This window comes from Sylvia atricapilla, chromosome 19, assembly GCF_009819655.1.
Source record: "Sylvia atricapilla isolate bSylAtr1 chromosome 19, bSylAtr1.pri, whole genome shotgun sequence".
NCBI classification, from domain to species: Eukaryota; Metazoa; Chordata; class Aves; order Passeriformes; family Sylviidae; genus Sylvia; species Sylvia atricapilla.
Window position 1 is genome coordinate 7445777 of NC_089158.1, and position 19373 is coordinate 7465149.

Here is a 19373-nt window from a genome sequence, read left to right on the forward strand (position 1 = left end):
ATGAACTCCCCACAGTCAGGTCCATCCCTCTTTCTCCAGGAAAGTGCTGGCATTTTTGGGGAAAGAAGACAGGACAAGGCCTGCCTTGGGGCAGAGACGTTTGAGCATCAGTATTTTATTGCAAAGACTAATTACATTGCTGTGTACAAGTCACACCGGGCAGTGTGCTCCTTCATTGAAGTGGTACAAAATACATACGGTACAGCCAGTCCCCCGCGGTGGCACCGGCGGGAGGGGAGGGGACAGTCCCAGGGTGGGCAGGCACGGAGCAGAGGGAACACCCTCCCAGAGGTGCTGGTGCCCAGGGGAAGGGGCTTTGGGCAGGGGGGAGGCAGGCTGCCCCAGCGTCAGGGAGCCAGCAGCTCCCATCATGTGCATCGTGGGCAGTGCCAGCCGAGGGCCCACGGGGCTGGAGGAGCTCCGTGCCAGCCACGCTCACACCCAAGCAGCTTCTTCCCCAACCAGCCCCAGTCCCTGGAGTGTGGTCCCAGTCCTGGAGCTGAGGAAGGCACCCTCATCCACCCAGGAATTCTGACAGATGGGAAACGGAAAAGATCTGCTGGAATGAAGCGCTTAAAAAACAGATGGAGCCAGGAGCAACAAAAGGTCCCCCTTTGGTTAGTGTTTCCTACAATGATTAAAACAAGCATCTCTGCCCCTGCTTGAGCAATTAGTGGTACAGAATTTGGGAGGGGGGGCTGGCAGGGTCTGCACCCCATGAGCAGAGCAGAGAAATGCTGCTGCTGCTGCCAGCATCCCTCCCAGCAGCCTTAAATACTGGGGAGGCACAGGACAGGGACTGGGCTGCAGGGCAGGGGGAGGCTGGATTAGTAAAATGTACAAGTTTGCCTCTTCTATTTACAACCAATAAATACTGAAAAAAAAAAATCAGTAAACTTTTTTGTTTTATACAAAAAAAAGTCTCATTGCTGCTTCTCCCATGGTCAGTGTTTGAAAAAGTCCGGTTAAAGCCCAAGGTGAGTGGCACTTTCTGTGGGTCAGGCAGTGGCAGCTGGGGCACCTGGAGCACTCTGAGCTCTCTGGCCCCTGGCGTGCCCACACAGACCCAAAGTCTCTATTTACACAGTTTCAGACAGAACTTTGCTCTCCTCCTCCTCAGGCTGGCAGCGCTGGGGGCATGGCCCGAAGCTCCCCCTCAGCAGAAGAGACACTGGCATTTGATCTTTGGTGCAAGTTTGAACGTGGGCCGGCCCAATCCAGCTGGAGGATGCGCTGGATCAGGAGAGGAGCGAGACCACGCAGGCTTCCAGCTGGGGAGAGCACGAGGCACCCACTCCATCATGGTATGGCCACAGCCTCCTCCACAGGGCTCAGCACTGCTGCAGGGCTGCATCCTTCCAGCTCAGGGCATCCGTGGCTTCTCCCAAGGGAAGGACAGGCAGAGCTGGGCGGTGGTGGCAGCGCCGGTGATCCCAGGGAGGACAGACATGGAGGTAACACCGGGAAAGCTGGGCAGGAGGCTTGGCAGCCCCTTCCAGGGTGGTGGTGGCTCCTGCTCTGCTCTGTCACACAGCCCCTCTGCGAGTCACTGCTCCCCAACTCGCTCAGACACAAGGCACCTACGGCAGAGGTGGGCTCCAGCTCTGGGCTGGCCGGGCTGGATGAGTGTCGCACCGTGGTAGGTTAAAAAAAAAACAGAACAAAACAGAAAATAGACAAATTCCCCCCCCCCAACTGCTGCCTTCCTGTGTAGAAAAAAAGACCTGATTGGAATGGGGGCTTGTGCAGAGAGAGGCAGAGGCTCACAGCAGTTGCCCAGCTCTCAGCTCTGGGTGCAGGAGGGAGGTGCACGGCCGTCGCCCATGGGTGAGGGTCACTCCTCTGCCGTGCAGGGCGGCACAAGGACCGGCCACAGCCAAGCCCGGAGCAGCTGCCCCCAAGGCCCCGTCGGTGAAGGGTGGCAGTGGGGCTGAGGCTAGAAGATGCCCTTGGCAATCTTCAGGCCTTTCTGCTTCATCCTGGGCAGGGTGGAGCTGGAGCCATGCTTGATCTTCACCCCCTTGGAGAAGCCACGCTTCTTGAGCACAAAGTCGTAGTTGGCGGCGGAGTTCATGGCGTAGAAGACATTGGCGTTGTCGGGGATCTTCAGCTCTGGAAATGAACATGGATGAGGGTCAGTCAGGTGACCTTTCCTTGAAAGGGGACCAGAGTGGGGCTGAGGTTTGTCCCCAGGTGCTGGGACCTCTCTTGCTGTCACATTTCATCCCAGCTGCAGCCCAGTGCTGCCCAGGCTGCAGGAAAGCCCCCACACCCCAGCACACACACACACCTCTCTCCTCTGAGATGATCTGGACAAGCTCATAGTCTTCAGGCCGGTCCCCATCCAGGTTGTGTTTGGCCATGGCCTTGCGAATAACCACGGGGGTCTTGTCCTGGCTCGTCACCTGTGAGCACAGAGTGCTGTGAGCTCAGAACACTGCTGAAAAGCCTCCCACTCCAACCAAAATGCGCCATGCCCATATCTGAGCCACCTCTCCCTGGTGTTTCCCTGGGGCTGTTACTAACCAGGATGCTCTTGTACATGTTGCCGTTGTCCACAGCCAGGCTGACTCGGATGATGCAACAGTCGTCGACCTGCTGGTTGTAGAGGGGCAGCGAGAGTGAGGAGTAGCTGGAGATGCCAGAGACCGAGCGCTTGTGTGTGCGGGAGGCCGTCACCGGCGTGGAGGAGACGGAAGAGGAGGAGGCACTGCTGGAGCCTGAGCCGATGCCTGACGTGTCCAGGGAAGAGAGGGAGGTGGATTCCCAGAACTGGAGGGCAGGGAGGAGAGGGGATGCGGAGGACACAGTGGGTTTAGCTTCTCCATCGGCCACAGACGGGGCGTACCAGCGCTGGGGGAGGGAGGCCAGAGGGATCTCACTGACCTGTGACAACGGGGGACCGACACAACTACAGCCACCACAGGCACAAGACCTTTGCCATGCTGCCGGAGCAGCTGAGGGCAGGGGCCTCCCGAGCAGCCCCCAGGACCCCACCTGCTCCTCCCAGCCCCAGCGCCAGGGCAGAGGTGGGACAGTCCCCACACGATGGCCACACCGGCCCTGGGACCCCTGGACCCTGCCAGCTGCCACGTACCTTCTTCTCCTGGCAGTCGGGGGACTCGGGGATGAAGCTGATGTTGATCTCCTCCACGTCGGAGCTGCTGGAGCCGGCGGAGGTGACACTCACAGAGTCCGTGGCGTCCCCACTGCACAGGTACTGCCCACACTTGAGCTGGTCGAAGGATTTCGAGTGGGAGCTGCCGCTGGCGCAGGGCTCGGTGCTCGGTGGCTGCCGGCTGCCAGGAGACAGGTGGGGCAGGTGAGGAGGGAGCAGGCTGAGGGGCAGGACAGCGGCCATGCCAGCCTGGTGCCCTGCAGTGCCCAGCCAGAGATGTCCCATGCTGGCCCCCACCTCCCACCAGGAACTCACTCGCTCCATCTCTTGATGATGCCGGTGTTTTTCTTGGCCTTCAACGTGTTGCTGGCTGATTCTGACAGTGGCTCAATCTCACACGACAGCCCATAGCTGGGAGGGGAGAGAGGAGGGTTTGAGATCCCTGTGCTGCCATCAAGTGTGAGGGAGGCAGAGCAGAGAGAGGAGCACAGGACAGCTGCTGCTGTCAGAGGAAATGAGTGGTGGGACCTCCCGAGGCACCAGCACAGCCTCAGACCCCTCTCACTCACCTCTCGGCCTCGCTGAGCCGCTCCAGGCTGTGGAACCACTCCACAAACTGGTCCTCCTGTGTGAAGCTGTAGTTGTTGCAGGCTGACTGGAGCAGTTTGATCTGCGCAATGACTTCAAACTCCTGCAGCAAATGGAAGCCATGAGACCAGAATCCCCTCCCCCAAAACTGAAGAACACAAAGTAGAAAAAAGGAGAGGGATCAAGCCCCAAAGGGACTGGCACAGCCTGAGATTGCACCATGTCAGCCCTTCTGTGCAGCAGCCAAAGCTCTCACCTTCCTTCTCTTCTCAAAGTTGATCAGCCCACTCTGGAAAAGAAAGAGATGAAGGTCATTATGGAGCAGGCAGAAGAATATTGCTCCTGCCCCTGTCTATCTCTGTCTTGCTGCAGTGTGAGTAATCCTGCTGAGAAAAAGTAGCCCATTTCCTTGGGAACAGAGGTGGATGGGCAGCATTGGATATGGGATGTGTTGTGGGATACAGGATGTGCAGTGTGGGATTCAGGATGTGCAGTGTGGGATTCAGGACACACGGGGGACCAGCCTTCCTTTTATCAGCCCAGGCTCTGGGAGGAGGTACATACATCCAGGAAATCCTTCATGGCTGTGTCCAGCATCACCAGGTCCGTGAGGAAGGTGCCAAGGTAGGGAATGGTGCCCTGCATCACACCCTGTGGGGACAGAAGGGACAGTGGTGTCAGCAGAGCTGGGACCAGCCCAGGCAGCTGCTGGGGACAGGATTCAGGGACAGCTCTGCCAGACTCACCATCTCTCGCTGCTGCTGCTGCCGCTTCTGAGCTCTCTTTGGGTTGATCTCCAAGGTGGCAAATTTGGATGTGCCCTCCTGGATGGTGGGGAGAGGTGGGATTAGCACAGATGGGAAATGACACTAATACCTATTAGCTAAAATCCACACCCATTTTCATTTGTATAACTTTCATTGTAGGAAAGAGGAGGAAATCAAAGCTTTTTCATGGCTCACAGAAAGGAAAGCCTTTGTGAATAGGAGCTGCTGCTCTCATTTCTGTATAAATGCCTCCCTAATGGGATGCTTTGTTCCCTTTTGCATTTTGTTTCCTCTCAGTCCCTAAACCAGAGCTAGGCTGGCATCTGTGGAGAAGTTCCACATGAAATAAAGACATTTTTGCTGCAGCCTTTCACCAGCTCCACCACCCCAACTGGAATCAAGAGGACTTTGCACTGTCAACATGCAGCTCCCTCTGGGGAGAAGCTGTCACCTGGTGTTCTGAATCCTGTCCAAGTGCTTATCTGTCCCCTGAATTGTTTTGCCAGCTCCAGGTAGTAACTTTTGGGTGGAGAAACAGAAATCCCAGCCTTGGTGTGAAACAAACTCCTGCCTGCACACCTTGCCTGCACCCATGACTGTGACTCCAGCAGCTCTGCCAGGGCTTTATCCCTGTGGCTGGAACACCATGGAAACCTGAGCTGCCTGGCAGGAACAGGGCAATGCAGGTGTCCTCCTTCCCCCTACCTTGATGAGCAGCTCCCGGCTCAGGGAGTGGTTGTTCTCATCAGAGAAGATCTCGGAGAGCTCGTGGAATGTGCGGAAGCTCTCCCTGCACAGGGGGAAACAAGGGAAAAAGTCAGCAGTGCTGCCACGGTGGGGTTTCCTCCTTGGGCTCTCTTCTGCTCACCCAAATGACCCCAGTTATGCTCAGCTCCAGCTGGGCCTTCCTGTTTGGGAGCTATTCCAAGGTGTTTCACACAGAAAGGTGAGGTGATGACGCTTTTATTTCCTCACCCTCCTTAGGCCCCCAGCACCTGACACTGGTGCCTGGGTTTTGGGCACACTCCAGGAGGCAGTGCTGGAGCTGAGGTGTCCCCATTTACACATTCAAGTGCCACAGCACATTCTTGCCCTTGGAACCAGCCCTGCAGGAGCTCCTTACCGCAGGACCTCATCCCAGGTCTTCTTCAGCCTGTGCACAGCGTTGCACTGCAGGGCCGAGAGGATGGCTCGGAGGGAGGAGAAGTTCTTCAGGATGCGGCACTCCTGAGGGCAGACAAGGAGATAACAGGATTTGGGTTAAAAAAGGCTGGAGGATCTGCTGGTATTCCAGCATGGCAAAAGCTCATCCCTTGGGTGGAGGTGGGAGGTGAGCTCTCCTACCCGAGCCACTTCAATCCAGCGCTCCACCACCTTGGCCCTCTGCTGTGGCTTCAGGGACCTGTCGCCGAGACAAGTGGCAATGACACAGTTGGCCACACTGTTGAACTGGGAGACCGTGGCACGGATGGTGGGGGCCAGGTGCTCCTTGCCCTTCTTGTCCCTCTGGGACCAGATGCAGCCCAGGCAGTGGTAAGGCACCACTTTCTTGAACAGCTCCTGGAAGATAAAGGGATGGAGAAGGGTTTCTTTGTGTTCTCTGGGGGCCAGGAGGAAAAAAGGATGGGAAGAGCCAAGCCTGTGCCCAGAGCACCACTGACCCGGCTGGTGGGTGACTACTCACAGCATCCATCAGTGTGAACTGTTCTGCCACCATCTCTGGGGAGAAGGAGAGGAAATCTGGCTTCCCATCCCCGACCCCGTTCTCTTCCACCAGCTGGAAGGTGCAGCTGCCGTGGTCCACAGCTGCAGGAGACAAGGGTGAGGCTGAGCACTGCAGTGCCACACCAACCCACACCAGCCCCCTGCAGACACCCACACCCCACCTCCCAGGTTCCTCATCCCCATCTGGCTTCGCACCTCCAGCAACAAGGCTCAGATAAAAGGATAGTAACTTTAAACCTGGGTGCAAGTGTCTACAGAAGACTAAAGACGGATTAGCTAATCCACTTAGAAATCCCACTCCTGCTGCAGTTGGATTGGCTTCCCAGTGTATCTTCATGCAAACAGAATTTATGGCTCAAGTTTTGGAGAGCCTCGATGCCAACCAGCAGCATTCCCTCCACCTGCAGCCCCAGATGACCCCTTCAGGCCAGGGGAGAAACCCACCTTCTGCCTCAGCCTCGCTCTGCTCTTGCTGCTGGAACTGGGCCAGCAGGATGCGGGCTCTGCGCTCCAGGTCGGAGCCGGGGATGTTGTGGCGCACGTAGGAGATGAGCTGCTTGAGGCAGGAAAAGTCGGGGGGCTTGCGGAAATCCTCCGAGTACTGGTCCAGCCAGGCCCCCAGGATGGAGGAGATGGTGCTGCAGGAAGGGAGAAAACACAGGCAAAGAGAATCAGGTGCCAGGAGAAACCTGTGTGCACCCCCACAAGCCCAGGAGCAGCGCTGGGACAACACACCCCTCCCAAAGAGGTGACAGCAGAGTCATCACAGCACAGGCAGACTTACTTCTTCAGCTCCATCCTCTCATCCACAGTGTGCCTGGCGTGGTCCCCATTCGCCTGCACGTGGAGTTTGCCATACCTGGTGGGGCAGAGGGGAGGCGGTGAGCACCCTGCATTCAGCTGCCTCTCAGAGCAGCCTCTTCTCCCTCCACATCACCCCCAGCTCTGCCAAGGGGTCAGGAGGCACCTCCTATGCAGTGTCCTGCTCCTCTCCCTCTGCCACAACCTCCCCTTTACAGGAAGAGGGAAGCAGCCAGCACTGGCCACCTCACTGGAAGAGCTCCAGCTTTCCAGGAAGTTGTGTCCTCCCTGCCCTGTCCCAAAACCTTCACGCTGATGGGAGAAGCCACCAAACCTCCAAGGCAGAAGATGCTGCGGCTTTCCTGGCCACCCCCAGCTGTGTTTTGGGGCTCTGGGCAGCCTCACCTGTTAAGCAGCAGGTCCAGCACTTGCTTGGTGGTGGCGAAGGCCCGGTAAGTGCACAGGAAGATGGTGACATAGGTGGAATCATTGCCCTTGAAGGCTGACACCAGGTACTCCACCAGCTTCTCCAAGGTCCCGGCTTTTATCGTCCGCACCTTACACGTCTCGTAGAGGTTTAAGGCTGACTCATTCTCGAACTGCCAGGACAGGAGCAGAGGTCAGTGGGACAGACACCATTGAGTGCAAAGTGTTCCCAGCAGCTTCACAAGTTCAGGTCTAGCCTGGGATCCCCACAGTGCCTGAGGCTCTCCTAGCTGGGAAAAGAAAGCTGAGTCTCCTCAGACAGCAAACACCAGCAACTCAGCTGAGAAGACCTGAACACTTGGGAAACCCCAGGAAAGCATTGCCAAAATCTAGATAAAAATTGGAGTTGCCCTATTTTTCAAGACAGGGCTGCAGATTGTTTTACCTGTGCCCCTTGCCATGCCACAGAAGGCAACAGCTGCTCCCACTCCCTGCTCCCAAATAAATACAGGATTCCCGTGGCAGGAAAACCTCTGAATCCTCCCCTGTGGCAGGAGGAGCCCTCAGCTTACCCCCAGCCAGCGCTGCCCTTTGTTGGCCGTGTGATGGAGCTGCACTTTCCGGAGGGATATGCTGTAGATCACACCGTCCTCCAGCTCTTCTCCGATCTCCTGTGTGGAGCTCTGCATGGAAAGACAAGATACACCTTGAGATAAGGAGAGCAAAGCGTGGCAAAGATGTTTTTGTGGCTCCTACAAGGGATCCCAGCAAGCCAAAGGCAGCAGCTGGCTGGCAGTCAGTCTCCCTCAACTGCTCAGAAATGCAAACCAGGTGACACCAGTGTGTCTGGCCAGCTGAGCCTGCCCACAGTGGAGCCAGGACTTTGGGAAGCTGCTTTTGGTCTGTCCCACGTCTCCTGGATCCATGTCTCAGCCCTTCAGCAAAGCCAGGCTGTGCCAGTGCCAGGTGGGACCCCTCACAAGGCAGGGAAAGGGACAGTGACAGCACAGCCCAGTGCCCAGCTCTGGCTGCTCCCCTCCCCAAGCCTCTGCCTTTCCTGTGAGGTGACTGCCTCCTGGTCTGAGCAGAGTCTCAGTGATCTGTCCCTGCAGGAACCAAGCACCCTGGTGCACTTCCCTAAGAAATAATCACTGCCAAATCAAGCTGCCCACCAACCCTGGCCATGGCACAAGGCAGAAATCCAAAGCTCAAAGCCAGGGGGAAAATCTCAGAGATCTGCACCAGGGTAGGAACAGGCACAGCCAGGACCAGTCTGGGCACAGGGTTCAGGTACCTCTGGGTGACAGGCACCCAGCTACGAGGCTCCCATTTCTGCTGTGGAGGATGGAGAGCACCAAAAATTTGGTGAGGAAAGGGGTGATGCTTCTCGGGACAGGTTCCCAGGCACACACCTCCCCCAGCACGGGCTCAGCAGCAGCTCCAGCCCCACAAGGACAATTTGGTTCCCTCCTCCTCCTCCCTAACCACACTCTGCTGAGTCAGTGCCTCCCTTAAGAAGATTTATCCAGATCCTTTTAAACACTGCAGGGATCTCCCCCGCCCTCCATCCCCCTCACCAAATGGCAGGACATGGATGAACACACACCAAAACCCACAGCTCAGCAAATGGAGAAAATGCCCCAGAGCAGTAAGCTGGTTAGAGGGGGAGGTGCCCATCACTGGGACACAGGGCTGTGGGGACAAACCTCTCCTGCCAGAGCCAGCCCACAGCTTTCCCTGCAACTGCCCCTCCAAGAGGCCTGAGCATTGACAACAACACGGCGCTTGCTGAGGAAGAAACTGCCATGAAAGGACTTCGGATGGAGCCCCAGGAGTGATGCTGCTCCCTGCAAAAAATCCTCCTAACTGCCCCCTGTGAACGTGGGCACAGCCACACTCAGGACCTCAGGCTCAGAAGAGGCTGCACACCTCAGAAGGCAGGAGCAGAACACGACCACACGGCCCTGAGCTGATGGATCCAACGTGCACCCAAACTCTCTTTAAGCTTCCTCTTTTGTCAGCACCACCACAGCAGTGGTCACTGCTCTGCTATCACACCCTGCTCAAGGAACGTGTCCTTCCTCAATCACAAGGAACCAAGGCAGGGAAGCACAGCCAGCTCAAAGACTAAGGGGAAGCTTGAAAATGCTTCTCATTCATGGTTGTAATGAATGAGGGCAGAGAATCCCCCTGGGCAGGGTTACTGACTTTTTCACTTTCTGCTGAACCTGCTTTTCTCACTTCATGCCAGACTGCGGAGAGGTTTGGTTTGCTGAAGTTCAAGGAGTTGTGAGGCTCTGCTGTGAACATCAGGGGCCTTTCCCAGGGTTCACTGGCTTCCAGACCAACCCTCAGAGCACCCACATGAGGCAGCAGACACCTAAAGTCCTTCCTGGCACCTGTCCCTCTCTTGTTCTGTGCTCTGGGAAAAATTATGGCACAAATTTGTGTTCAAGTACACTGCCCTGGGGACTGGCACAACCTTGGGACAGGGCTGCCAGCACAGCTAAAGCTTTGTGTCCACTCTGGATCAACCATCTGCACTGACAGCATCTAACCAAGGTGGCCAAGTTGTCTTTCTTCCCACTTTTAGATGCTGTTTCCAACAACAGCAACAAAAAAAAAAAAGATAAAAGCCATGGAAACACTTCCCAGTTTGTGCTGGGCTCTTTCCCAGCCTTCATCATCCAACCTGCACATCAGCCCTACCCCTGTGTACCTCCCCTTTAAGCTGAGAGGAAAGCTCTGGGTCCAGCAGGACCAGAATCCTGTACAGTCTAACTCAGCAAAGAGATTTGGCAGGGCAGTTGTAAACCCCAGACAAAAATATCAAGAAAAATCAGATGCTTGCTGACATGCAATTAAATTCATAAATTAAATCATATGGGAGGAAAAAACCACCTCAGGATCAACCCATGAATCATTGGCAGCTGCTGTGCAACTACAGTGGAAAGTATTGCCACAACTGTGCAGGGTTTTCACTCTGCATTTCATGTCACGTGCAGGGCATACACCCCACTCTGATGTGCATAGAAGCAAATTTCATTTCCTTCCCATATCCAGGACTGTCAGATTCATTCATTTTTCGCCTTGCTGACTTGTGCGATATCCCCCAAAGTTCCCCCTTTTGCAAACCACACACGAAGGCCGCGGCTTCCCAGCGCTCTGCAGGCTCCTGCCAAGAGCCAGGAGAGCTGCTACACTGGGACATTCTAAAATTTGGCTATTTATATTCCGTGCGAGCTTCCTCTTTCCTGCGGCCGCTCCTCCGAGATGCTGATTGTGCATTCCGCGCGTGTTGATCAAAAACCAGCCCAGCAAAAAAAAAAAGCAGCAGCAGGATGGAGCCAGAGAAGGTTCATCATCCCAACACCTGCACCAAGCACACGTTTCTCCTCTTGTAGATGAGGAGATGAGGTGGGAGCAGGAAAGGAGGGACTCAAAACCTTGACCTGTGGCTTGTGTTTGTTCCGGCCACCCAGAATCCTGCGCTCACACCAGGATTTCCAAATCCATTTCCAGCCAAAGCTGAATGGCTTCAAAATGGTCTCTAAAGAGACAGTTGAGTGTTGGCAAATGCTGCAACAGCCACTGCTCTGCCCTGCACATCTGCTGGAATTTTCAGAAGAAGGGAACATGAGTCAGGCTCAGCCAGCACACAAACCTTCCTCCACCTCAGCCTGAGGGTGAGACACAGGTGAACAGCCCCTTCTGTTGGCACAAGGGATGAATCCAACAGGCCCAGGCAGTGCTTTAAACATCTGCAACAAGATTTGATGGTTATGGCATCTGCACCTTCCACCAAACTCACACAGGTGTGACCTGGCAGCCCAGAAAGTGAGATCCAACACGTTTCAAGATGGGCACCAAGAAGACATAGAAAAATGAAGGTTTGGTTTAATTTCTCCAGCTCAGGGTGCAATTCTGGTTCTCTCCACACGTCAGGAAAAAGGCCTCTGGCTGGAGGGGCACAAGGAGAAACCTCATGTTTAACTCTCCCCAGTTGTACAGAGCAGAGGCTTTTGCAGAAGCAGGAGTGAGTGAACTCTGCAGGAGTTCATCCCCTGAAATATGAAACGGGAGGTCTGCACCAGATGGCTGCCCTGGGCCTGGGGACTGCCTCTTCCAGTTCCAGCCAGCCCTGGAGCTCCCACTGATGGTTCAAAGCTTTTGTGACTACACCAGGGAGGAATTCCTGCTCCGTGCAATAAACTCTTCTGCTCTCTGGTGAATGTTCTTGTACTCGGCGTGGTGTCAAACCCCACGTCTTCACACAGAGGATTAATAAGGAGCTCTAAGATGCAGCCAAGGTTTGTGAGCCTGGAGGAAGGGTGTGAGGGACCCAGAGAGCCAGGCAGAGAGCAGCAGCAGGGACTCTGCCTTCAGCTCTTCCCGACAGATGAAAAGAGGGAAAAATGTAAAAGCCAAACAGCAAAGCAAAACATTGGCTCGGGCTCTGCATTTTGGAAAGTGTTTGAGCTCAGTCACAAAGGTGGTTTTAGTAAGACAGGAGCAAAGTGCAGGATTAAGTGTGAGCACGGCAGCATCCCCACACTTACACACAGACAATTACCCAACAATTACCAGGTCTTAAGAGCTCTGGTCCCGCGTGCCCCGGGTTAGTGCACTGGCCTCCAAAGGCACAAAAATAATGAACTGTTAGTGGAAAAAGGTATTAATTTCAGTGCGTGTGGAGGAGGCACAGCTGCTTAAAGTGCTTTTGCTGGTGCTCTCTGGACCACAGCTGGTTTAACAATCGAGATATTCGTGTTACTCTGCTCCTTTTTCAGTCGAGTTACACAAAATGCCTGTTCTACAGACAGGTACAGAGCAGCACCGAGAGGATCTCTGCACCGTGATTTCAAAGGGGCTGCTGCTACCAGCCACAAGAGAGGAGCAGACACTAACCCTGCCCATGGGGAGGCAGGAATGTGTGCCTGTTGGGAATTAACAGTCCCACTGGCTAACGAGACAAGAAAAGGCAGAGCTGAGCCTCCGAGACGTCACCAGGGGTTTCCCATTGAAGCTCCGCACTTGCACAACCTCAAAACAAGTCGATGAAAGGTGGTAAAACCAGAAACTGCAAGCGGGAGTTTGGTCTTTATAAGCCCCAACTCCTTCTCAGAATAACCCCTTCCCACTAGCAACAGGAAATGGGCCTTCCCAGAAATGAAAGAAAACAGCTCCAGCACGGCCATGTCCCCTGTGGCTGACAGCAAGTTAATACTTTCATTTCACCCTCGGGAACAAACCCTGAGCCCCTGCAAGGAACAGCAGCAACTTTGGGACCTCTTATGCAAACCCGAGTGTACGACATTATGTAAAAGGAAATAGGAAAAAAAAGTCACTACCCCCGGGTAGTGAAAGGAAAACAAGCTCAGTTCTGTGAACCGAAGATAAAGACCACAAAAGCAGAAGCACCCTCTGTCCTTCATGTCCAAAATAAGCACACACAGCACAACACTCTTCCCCATGGGGACTTCCAGGCAAAAAGCCCTGTGGTGGCTGTTCCCCCATGGCTCTGCCTCCAGGGATCATCCACTCCTGGCACTTGCAGTTTCCTTCCCCTGGCTGTGCTCAGGAAGGCTACAAGGACTACCCAAAGTGGTGAGGAAGCTGACAAACATCTCCTGTTTGAGGGGAAGGAAAGGTGCCCACGCTGCTGACTCACAGCATGTCCTTTGGAGCAGCAGCCCCACCGAGGGCAGGAGCACTTTTGCTCCAAAATATCATCCCAGCCATGGCCATGGTGGTTCTGGGGTGGTTTTCTCCAGCTGGGCAAGTTGATCTCCCACTATCTCTTTTCCTCCTGAGTGCTCCTGTTGCTGCAGATGGAGCTCAGTACCTTGCCACAGCTCCCCATGCAGAAAGACATGATTCCTTTGAGTTTTCAACACTCTCTGCCTTCCTGCTCTGAGCTGCCTCAAAGCAGGACCGATTCCAAGAGCCCATTAAAACTCAGCAAGAAAAGGGGAAACAGGAAGAAGAAAAAAAAAAAAAAAAAAAAAAGGCCAGAAGCTAAACTTAATGCCACCATGAAAAAGGGGTGGTTTTGCCAGGACACCAGGCCAGTGGCAACAGCTGAGGGCCTGTTCTCTCCCGTCAGTTGCTGGGCTCCACAGCTGGGTTTTCCTGACACTCTGCCCCAGGTGTTTCAGCATGGAAAGCTGTGCCCAAGGGGAACAGCCCTGGAGCCAGTGCATCACCCAGCACCAGGGTGGGGCAGAGAGAGGCCACATCGCCCCATATCTGCCTCTTATGGGGATCTTACAACTCCTTCCTCAGCTCTGTGGGTCCTGAGACTGAGAGCAGCTCTGATCCTGTGTCTGTGGCCCAGAGGGGTTGCAGAGGGTATCCAAAGGCAGCCTTCTCCTCCCTGGCAGCTTAGGGAGAAGAGAAGCTGGCAGATCAGTTACACAGGCATCTTGTGACTCAGACACAGTGAGTCAGTGGCTGGAGCAAGGATTAGGAGCTCAGTGCTGGGGTCCAGGAACGAGACTGAGCAGACATGCAGGATTCCTCCTCCATTTGCTCCTGGTTTGCCTTTACAGAAAACCAAAAGCCTTCCCACATGGAGAGAGACTTTTTCCCCCTTTTTGTGGTTTGGAAATCACTCTGCATGTCCACTCCATCCCCGGCCTTCGAGGGGCAGGATCAGACCCCCGAGGTGGGGGAATCAGCCTGACAGGAGGACTCCTCAAGGAAAAGCAAACTCCAGCCACAACAGGGACCACTGATGAACTGCAAAGCCTGCATTTCCTACACCCAGGAGCAGAGATGACCACCAGCCATTTGCAGCCCATATGGAAACACCACCAGAGCAGGACAGCCTCGTGTCCCCTCCTCCCAGGGGACGTGCTGGCCTGGGCTCCCCTCGCAGGCTGGTCGAAGAAAACTGAGTGCAGCAGGTTTTGCTTCCTCTCTAAGTCGATGGAAAAAAAGATCCCGCCGACACAGCAGATCTGGCTCTTGCTCCACAGCCCTGAGCCCTGTGCTCGTGATGGCCCTGGCAGCATCCCTGCCCAGCGCCAACGCCTGCACAGAGGGAGAGCAGCCCTCACTCCCTCACTCACAGAGCAACTGCTCCGCCACCGACTCGCCCACAGCCCCCGGGGCATTACTGGAAGTGAAACCAGAACGACACGGCTGGTGAAAACCAGTGCATAAAAAATTAATATAGGTACAGTTCTGCGAGGTTAAATAAAGATCGAGCGTCTCATCCCAAGTCATTTCAGCTCAGAACAAAAGGTTTGCGTTTTACCGAGGTGGAACAGAAAAATCTGCAAAAAACCCCATAACTGAAACAAGTTACAAAACCGATTGACTTTTTTCAGGGTGTACAGTAGCACCTGGAAGTCACATGCAACATGACAGTTGCCCAGCGTCCTGTTCAAATGTGCATTAAAACATGAGGCGTGTCCTGAAGAGTTCCAGCCTACGCAACCTAATGCTACTCTATTGATTCCACCTCTGAAGCAGGGCCCTGGTGCACCAAATGTGTTATTTCTGCAGCAGCAAGAGCTGCCAGGTGCATTGGGAAAGGGATGGAGATGAGGTCGGCACTCAGAGCTGATGTTCCTTGAAACTGATTAGAATGGTCACACCTAAAATGTCAATTCTGGCCTCACAAATGTTCACCAGGACACACAGACTTGTTCCTTGTGGCAGCTCCAGGGCAATGCTTGTTCTTTGCATGGATCAGCACCTACCAGTGGCTTCATCTTCACAATGAAGTCTTTACATTCCTGGAGATGCAAAACCTTGAATATTCTCCAGCTCTCAGTCCATGTGCTAGCCCAGACAGCCAAAAAATTAGTCTTAAGAAGTATCAGCTGCAATAAAATCAGCTCCTTTTGTCAAACCTGCCCCTTGCCCTGGCACGTCCATGTCCTGCATGAATGAAGTGCTCACCTGGGCACAAGCCTGCAGCATGAGCAAGGTGGGATATGCAGGAAGGGCAAGGCAAAGGTCACAGCTGCCAGGTGTAAAACACCAGCCCAGCCCCAGAAGAGGCTCTGAGCCCCTCGTGCCGTGTTGAACCGTCCCACTGGCCCCACACTGACATTCCCAAGCAGCCTGGTTAAGCCATAAATGTAAATGTGCAGTAACTCTCCTGCTGCAGCTTGCAGAGGGGAAAAGAGAGCAAAGACACATCTCCCTGGAATTCTAAGGTGCACATATTGGGCTGGCCATGCTGGGGGCTGTCGAAAAGCCACAGCCTTGCCTGGCCACACTCTGGCTGATAGAAACTGCACCTTTCCCTTCCGTCTCCATTTGTACAAGGTTAACCTCAGCTGAGCTGAGACACATCCTTTAGCTCAGATAAGCCGAACCGAAATAAGCCCCAGTGAAATAAACGCGTCCAGCCATGTGTTTACTCTGCCTTACATCAGCCGACATTCCCTCCACCGAACCTGGTGTGCCCGAACACGGGCAAAGCCCAGACCTTTTGGGGCCCCTTCCTTACATCCCATGGGCAGAGCCTGTGCAGAGCAGGATGCCCGGGAGGGCCCGGCGTGTCCCCAGCCCAGCCTGGCCCCGGGCACGCTCTGCCAGCCGGATCAATGGCACCACTGTGCTCCCGGGGCCGCAGAGGGACTCGCAGCGCCGGTGGCACAGGGACAGGCTCGGCCGTGGCTCGCTCTTTGTGTGCGTGTCTGCACCAGGGTGACCCAGTAAACAGCTGAAGCAGAGAAAATGCGGGAACAATCCAGCGCGGGGAGGCAGAGAGGGGCTGACGGTGAAAGGACGGCAGGGAATAAATGCGAGGCTTTGTTCTGCGGTCGTGCCCTCCGCGCCCAGCTCCCAGCCCGGCCGGGATGACGCGCGCCTCCTCCATTTGCTGCTGGCATGTGCTTCCCGGGATCAGCCGGCCTCGTCCCAGCCTCCTCCTGACACTCGCAGCCCCAGCGTGTCCCAGCACAGCCCAGCTGCGGGGTTCAGGCCATTCCCTTTGGTTGTCCCCTCGCAGCGCATCCCGCTACTTATTCCCCTCCCCGCGGCGCCCGTGGGAAGGTGGAAGAGGCAAGAGCGAGCGCTCCTGCTTTGTAATCAACAAAATCTCACCTTGGCAGTATTACTTAAATAGGTGTCAACGAGGCAGGAGGTGCTACATGAGCAGGTGTCAACAAGCCGACACCTGGGGGGTGCAATCGGGATGTTGTGCCAGCTCCGGGTGATTTCCACAGCCGAGGCAAAATGAGATTTTACGATTAACTGGCACCTCTGGGGAGAAGACAACTGGAAAAGGACAATAATCCTTCCTTTGTCAAGGGCCTGAACACACGCACAGCCTCAGCAGTGAGGTTGGACCCTGAGTGTGCCAGACCTGCGGCACAAGGCACGAGGGTGCCCAGGCAGGGAGGAGGAATTCCCTCCCCAGACCCTCAGCCCTGCGCTGGAGGTGCGGGTTTACCCATGGACACGTCGCAGCAGCTCAAACACCACACAGGTGCCTGTTCCTCCTGGCCACGGCACCCTGGAGAGCCGGTACAGGCACGTCCCCACCCCGACTCATCTGTTCCTGCCCCGTTCATCCCCTGGGATTTCCAGCCACAGGTGAGCACTCCTGCAGCTTGCCCTCCCATTTAATAAAATTATTTTGGGGGGACACACCCTGGGATGCCCAAAAAGCTGAAGTGCACAATGACCGTGGGGCAGCGTCAGTGTGAAGAGGGCAGAGGTTCCCGCCTTCCTTCCCTGACTCCTTCCCTTTGATGTTCCCTGGATTAAGACAGGTCAAGCCTCAAACAGCCCCATCCTCCCAGAGCTGCCTTTCGCTGAGGAACACACCAAAATCCATGGGAATGAGGACTGGGAGAGATGGAGTTTGTGAACTACCCCCAGAAGAAGCACCTCGGGGAATAAGTGTTTGTTATGACACTGGTGTGAGCCATAGCTAGGCTCTGAGTCACCCAGCACTGCCAGGGAAGAACCAGCCAGGCCTGTCCTGTCTTTGTGCCAGTTCTCAGTGTTGCAACTGGGACTGAATCGAGTAAACCACATTGTCTAGAAATCCAGTAATCCCAGGGACTGTCACCAGGGACGGGCACCGCCAGCACATTGCTCAGCACGGGGCTCCTGATCAGCAGAGCTGCAGCTGGGAGCAGATAGCCAAAATATAACCAAAAGCAAACAGATAGCAGCGTTTGGAGGAAAGCTGGGCTGCTTTAGGATGATCAACCAGCCTGAGTGTGGGCCTTGCCCTGGACAGTCTGCAGTGATTGTTGGGGTCACAGCACGGGAGGGTTGGGGGTGACACCATCAGCCCCAGGTCACATTCCTCAGCTCTGCTGCTGCTCCAGTGCACACGGCCAGACCTTGCCTGCAGCAGGCCACAACTGAGCCTTTTAGACAGGTGTCTGACCAAAATCCCTGGGGTTTCAGCCTAAACTGGAAGGTGAGGACCTGAACCCCCCAGCCACATGGAGGTGGTGCTTCAGCATCCTTACTGACTTCCCACAGCTGAGCTTTGCCCCTGCCAGTGCCAGGCAAGGCCCTCTGCTTTGCCCAGCTTGGCTAAACCCTGGTTTCCTGAAGTCAGTTCCAGCTCCTAGAGGTGAACCCAAAGCAAACACATAATTTCACAAACACACACTGGTTGGAGCAGGAGCCTGGGGCAGGCTCTCAGCTTTGAGTCTCCATGGAGACCCAACCACTGCAAAGAGCAGGGAAAGGCTGCGTGGTTTTGCTCCATGACATGAAAAGAAGTTCTGGTAAGATGAGTAGTGAGCCCTTTGCAAAGCAGGTTTCCACACAAGCCCTCAGTTCAAGCTGCTGGACTGTGGTTAGCAGAAAGCAAAGCCGCTCTAAAAATAATGCCTCAGCGCTCCAGATGAAGTTGCCTCCGATGAGCTTCCTCTCCAATCTGCTCTGTTTGCAAGTTAGACCGACTTTTTTTCCCCTCCCATGGGCTCCGAGGACTCGGCTGGTGCCTGGCAGCTGGAGCCATCCCCATCCTGCCCCTGCTGAGCCTGGGGCTCCCCAGGCAGCTGCTCCCACCGGCCCCATGTGCAGAGGGAAGACGCCTTTTCCCGTCCCAGCATGTTTCTGACAGCGGAGCTCCTCCAAATACCAACGGTGTAATGAAAACAAACTGCTGTGGAGCCAGCCGAGGCAAACGGGCCACGCCAGGAGCCTCTGCCTGTGCTTAATCTCCCCTGACATTCAGCTGTCACATAACTCCTGACCCTCAGGTAGAGGGAACTCGGCGTTATCTAATGTGAAAGTGCTGCCCTACAAGAACCCGCGCCAACACAGCCCCGGGAGTGTAACCGAAAACCGGAGCGGTGATTTGCATAACATCACAAAAACAAACCAGAACCAGGTGAGAGGGACTTGGAGGTGCTGCAGAGTCACCACTCCAGTGCACCGGAGGAGAGAGAGCGGCGTTTGCTCAGCACAGCCCATGCTGAGAATTGGGAAAAGGAGGGAAAAAGCTGGGAACAATTGGGAACAATTGAGAACAATTGGGAAAAATTTCCTGGCAGAGCTGTTCCCAGGTGTGAAGGGAACCAAAGGCCCATCCACAACCCCCAGGTGCTAACCCGGGTGCCCAGAGCAGCACAGCCCCTGCTCCAGTGCCCTCCCCGTGACTCCCTTCAGGCGGCCTGAGGAGGGGCTGCGATTACTGGGATTACTGGGATTACTGGGATTAGTGCTCCGTGCCCGAGCTCAGCTCTCCCTTTCCCTAATGACTCAGGAGCAAAGTCCAAATGCGTCCTTACTGGGGCTGCTGTGACGTGCAGGTGAGTCCCCACCTGGGCAATGAGACAACTGGTAACTGCCCTATCCAAACATCCCAGTCCTTCCCCTGCTGCTGGTGTTCCCAGCAATGCTCCAACCACAGGCTGCCACACAGTTTCTGCGTGATGCTTCTTCCTGGGCATCAAACCCCGCTGCCAGCATCACCTTTCAGCCCACAGATGGCTCTTCTCTGCAAAACTAAA

The 19373-nt window shown here is 55.1% G+C and overlaps 1 protein-coding gene across 6 annotated transcripts in view; it reads right to left on the reverse strand.

The window, feature by feature from the left end:
• Nucleotides 1-99: 99 nt before the first annotated feature.
• Nucleotides 100-19373, reverse strand: part of RALGDS (ral guanine nucleotide dissociation stimulator) — a 56607-nt gene continuing 37333 nt past the window's right edge. For 4 of the 6 annotated variants that reach the window (XM_066332827.1, XM_066332823.1, XM_066332824.1 and 1 more), the window contains exons 2-18: nucleotides 7998-8108; nucleotides 7405-7598; nucleotides 6983-7057; nucleotides 6643-6836; nucleotides 6158-6279; nucleotides 5818-6033; nucleotides 5597-5700; nucleotides 5179-5263; nucleotides 4453-4530; nucleotides 4271-4357; nucleotides 3963-3995; nucleotides 3688-3809; nucleotides 3434-3529; nucleotides 3098-3299; nucleotides 2527-2886; nucleotides 2291-2405; nucleotides 100-2112 (exon numbers count right to left, since the gene is read on the reverse strand). In XM_066332827.1, the coding sequence (XP_066188924.1) occupies nucleotides 1937-2112; nucleotides 2291-2405; nucleotides 2527-2886; nucleotides 3098-3299; nucleotides 3434-3529; nucleotides 3688-3809; nucleotides 3963-3995; nucleotides 4271-4357; nucleotides 4453-4530; nucleotides 5179-5263; nucleotides 5597-5700; nucleotides 5818-6033; nucleotides 6158-6279; nucleotides 6643-6836; nucleotides 6983-7057; nucleotides 7405-7598; nucleotides 7998-8108 (2370 nt within the window). In that variant the 3' untranslated portion in view covers nucleotides 100-1936. The remainder of the gene's footprint in view (nucleotides 2113-2290; nucleotides 2406-2526; nucleotides 2887-3097; nucleotides 3300-3433; nucleotides 3530-3687; nucleotides 3810-3962; nucleotides 3996-4270; nucleotides 4358-4452; nucleotides 4531-5178; nucleotides 5264-5596; nucleotides 5701-5817; nucleotides 6034-6157; nucleotides 6280-6642; nucleotides 6837-6982; nucleotides 7058-7404; nucleotides 7599-7997; nucleotides 8109-19373) is intronic. The other 2 variants (XM_066332825.1, XM_066332822.1) reach the window with 2 other exon arrangements.